General features: G+C 38.5%; 1 protein-coding gene across 1 annotated transcript in view; it reads right to left on the bottom strand.

Annotated features, from left to right (window-relative positions):
* Positions 1-39: 39 nt before the first annotated feature.
* Positions 40-4,478, bottom strand: part of LOC101978928 (zinc finger protein 14-like) — an 8,776-nt gene continuing 4,337 nt past the window's right edge. Inside the window, exon 4 of the mRNA XM_005360673.2 lies at positions 40-3,168. Coding sequence (XP_005360730.1) covers positions 1,707-3,168 — 1,462 coding nt within the window. The 3' untranslated portion in view covers positions 40-1,706. The remainder of the gene's footprint in view (positions 3,169-4,478) is intronic.

Raw genomic sequence — 4,478 nt, 5'->3', positions numbered from 1 at the left:
CTAGCTCTGTTATAAAAAAAAAAAAAAAAAAAAAAGGAAGTGTTACAATGGGCTTGACGCTGCAGAGTATCAGGATCTCTTCAGGAGTAAAGGCCTGATGTCAGGACTCACATGATAATATACAACCAGGAGGCAGAGGGAGTAGACTAGGAGTGGCTTGTCTTGAAATCTCAAACTCGCTGAGAGTGACAAATATTCACCACAGGCCATACTGTCTAATTGTCCTCAAACTGTTCCACCAATGAGAACAAAGTTCCCAAGCACACCAGTACTATACCTGCTTTCAAAGCTACTGCCATAGCCACAGTTAAAAACAGAACCAAAAACCAAAAACAACGAAATATAGGTACTGTTCATAATGCAAGTGGTTTGCATGCTACGTATAGCAAAATATTGGGCATTAACATTACACTTTTGCAGGTCTCACAATCTGTATCTTTCCACATTAAAACACTGTATTTGTCAGTTATGCCTCTACTGCTATGAACATATCATTCTTTACTCATTTGTATTTTTCTTTCTGTGTTCATTAGGAAGCATGCATTTGATTCTCAGGAGACAACTTTCAGGAACTGAGTATCTATTTCCACCATGCAAGATCCAATGAGGGAATTGAGATAATCGCATCTTCTGGCAAGAACCATTACCAGCTGAGGCATCTCATGTTCCAATCACATTCTTCTTCCATATCTCACAAAGGAAGTAATTTGACCAATGCACTGTCACAAAGTTTGCACATTGCAGCTTTCACTGTGAGATCATTTTGGGTTTGACCATAGGTCTGAAACATGGAAATTCAGGAACAGATTGTTTAAGAGGATAGGGTTTTTAAAAATTGTGAACATTTTCCCCACATTTGTTAAAAACATAAAAGTTTTCCCCAGTTGGGGGGAAAATGAATATAATAAGAAGTGCGGCTGCTAAAGGATTATGTGATTATACACGTAAGATCTGTCTCTAGGGTAGATTCTTAGAACTTCATGGAAACAGAAACTTATGAAGGCTTTTAACAATATTTGAATGCATACATGCATTAGACCTCTTTCCTGTTTAAATTCTTACATGAGGGTTACAGAAACTGGAAGTGGTGAAGGCTTTCCCACACTGCTAATATTGGTCAGGTTCCTCACCAATGTGAGATAGTTTATATTTGATAAAGTAAGAACAAAGAAATAGTTTTCCAAATGTTTATGAACAGAGGGTTTCTCTCCAATGTGAATGTTTTTATTACTTTTGGGCAAAGTGGAAATAGTGAAGGTTATCCACAGTGCTAACCAGCAGCATTAGGCTACCAACTAGTGTGAAGCATTTCATGTCTGGTAAGATGACCAGAGCAGCTGAAGGCTTTTTGACAATTCTTACATGCATAAGGCCTGTTTTTGTTTTTTGAGTTAACTCTTTCATGGCTTTTAAAATCACTAGACTAAATGAACCCTCATGTTTTAAACACAGGAGGTTTCTCTCCAGTGTGATTTCTTTCATGCAAGTTAGACCAAGCAGAAGTGTTGAAGGTTTTTCCACAATGTTTCCATGAGTTAGGCTTGTCTCTAGTGTAAATCATTTCATGAATGTTCAGATGACTGTAGTGGATGAAGGCTTTTCCACAATGCTCACATCATGAGGCTTCTCTCAAGTATGGAGTCTTTCAGAAGTCTTACACAAACTGAAATTGGTTTTTCAACAAGGCTCCACACATAAGGCTTTTCTCACGTGTGACGCCTTTCATGTCTGTAACGACTACTGGAGTCACTGAAGGATTTTCCACAATGCGTACATGCATAGGGCTTGTCTTTGGAGTGAACTCTTTCGTGCTTGTTAAGATCACTAGACTGAATGAACAGTTTCCCACATGTTTTACAGACAAAGTCTTTCTCTCCAGTGTGAATTTTTTCATGCAAGTTTCGACAAGTAGAAGTTTTGAAGGTTTTTCCACAATGTTTACATGCATAAGGCTTCTCTCCAGTGTGAACTCTTTCATGAGCATGCAGTTGATTGGAGCGGGTAAACGCTTTTCCACAATGCTTACACACATAAGGCTTCTCTCCAGTGTGAACTCTTTCATGACCTTTGCATGAACTAAAATTAGTGAAAGTTTTCCCACAATACTTACATGTATAAGGCTTCTCTCCTGTGTGAATCCTTTCATGCCTGTTACGACGACTGGAGTCACTGAAGGCTTTCCCACAAAACTTACATGCATAAGGGTTCTCTCCAGTGTGACTCCGTTCATGTCTGCTACGGCGACTTAGGTCACTGAAGGCTTTTCCACAATGCTTACAGACATAAGGCTTTTCTCCACTGTGAATTCTTTCATGAATATTACAATAAGCTGAACTGGTGAAAGCTTTTCCACAATAGTTACAAGCATAAGGCCTTTCTCCAGTGTGAATTCTTTCATGAATGTTTCGGTAAGAGGAACTGGTGAAGGCTTTCCCACAATGTCTACATGCATAGGGATTCTTTCCAACATGACTACTTTCATTATTGTTATGATAACTGTATTGTGTGAAGGCTTTTCCAAAATGTTTACAAGCACAAGGCTTCTCTCTACTGTGAGTTACTTCATGGTTTTCAAAACATTTTGCATAACTAAATGTTTTGCCACACTGACTACAAATGTACCTTTTCTCTCCAATATGACTTTTTTCCTGGCTGATAAGGTTACTGGAATGAATGACTGATTCTTCACAGAGTTTACATACAAATGGTCTCCCTTCTTTATTGATTCCTTCATCATTCTGGCCATATGTGCATCTTGTTAAGTCATTCTCATTGAGTTTATCTCCAGTGTGAGCTCTCTCCTGAGGCTGATCAAAACAGAGACTCCTACAGGACTCACTACATTGTTGATCTTTGCAGGGTTTCTCCTTAGGAGAAGTTTCCAGTTCCAGAGGTGATTCAGAATGACTAATGAGTTTCCAATGTTTCTGATGTATAAAGTCTTTTGCCATAGCTTCCTTACATACAGATCGTATCCCTCGAGGTTGTTCTCTGAGATACCCATGTGAGGATGAATGACAAATGATGTTTTTTACATGCAATGAACTTTGATGAACTCTTACTCCTGGGTGCACGTCTTTATTGATGATAGTCTCTGTAATAGGTTTCTGGTTCTTATCACACTCACTATTGCATTCATATCCACAGTCTTTCTCAATCACCAGAGTTCTGCAAAAAATGAGAAAAACATTAGTGTAGCCAAGGGAAATATCTGAGACTGTGTGTGTGAACCACTGCAACTATACTATACTATCTCAGGGGCAACTAAAGAATGCCATCAATGTTAAGGACAATATAGGCCACATGTAAAGATCCTGTCATGTGCAAAGAAGTAGAGGGTTGACTTTATTTATATAGTCTTCCAGCGGATCGGATTTTGATGATCAGCATTCATGTGGAGAGCTCACAAGTTCCTGTTACTCTTGATCTAACGGATCTCTTTCTCTCTTCTGCCTTCTACAAATGTTTTTGTCATGCAAGAAACCATACACATGAACACATAAAGTAAATGAATGGCATAAAAAAAGTGAATATGGAGGCAAAAGTTCTATTGTTGGAAGACAATCATAACAATCACATAAAATGCTGAAACACTGTGGCATTCTAAATACTCAGCCGGTTTTGGTTGGCTATCAACTAGATTCATCTAGGGTCATCTGATGAAGAAAATGGCTCAATCAGCTTGGCCTGTAAACAAGTCTGTGGGAGGATTTTCACCTTCCTGATTGGTAAAGGAGGCCTCTGAAAATGCTGGGTAGTGTGCCTACAGCAGAAGTGCATGAGAGGTGTAGGAAAGATACCTGCGGCTTAGTTTTGTTCAACATTACACAAACTAGGACACACATCTGAGAAGAGAGAAACAGAATGGAGAAAATGCCTTTATCAAGTTGACATTTAGGTCTATCTGTGTGGGCATTTTCTTGATCACTGATTGAGGTAGAGTGCCCCAGTCCACAGTGGGTATTGTCCCCCTAGAGGTGTGGGCCAGAAGCTAAGTAATGGATGAGGAGCACACCAATGAATAAAATTTCTCCATCACCTCTGCTTCAGTTCCTGCATCCAGATTCTTGCCATGTTTGGGCTCCTGCCTTGACATTCTTCTATGATTAGGCTGTGACAAGGAAGTGGAAGTCAAAATGAGCTCTACCTCTGAGTTGTGTGTGTGTGTGTTTTTTTTTGTCACAGCAAAAGAGAGAAAATAAATGACAGTTCTAATAAGAAATGACAGAATAATATAAGTAAAAAAAGTAAATACTTTTGGATATGAAGGTAAGTTTTGTGTAATAAGCCACCAGAAAAGCTCCTTCAGAGCTTAATGTCCCTGATGTATTTATGATATTAATAGATTACATAGATGGGATACTCAGATATTGAATGGTAAATCAATGCTCTGTTACAGGAATTTGTGTAGGATCATTTTTCCTTTTTTTCTTTTTTTTTAATATTTATTTATTTATTTATTATGTATACAATATTCT

This window comes from Microtus ochrogaster, linkage group LG3 (assembly GCF_000317375.1).
Source record: "Microtus ochrogaster isolate Prairie Vole_2 linkage group LG3, MicOch1.0, whole genome shotgun sequence".
Taxonomy (NCBI): domain Eukaryota; kingdom Metazoa; phylum Chordata; class Mammalia; order Rodentia; family Cricetidae; genus Microtus; species Microtus ochrogaster.
The sequence above is the reverse complement of the archived record's forward strand: the minus strand, read 5'-3'. Positions and strand labels throughout refer to the sequence as shown.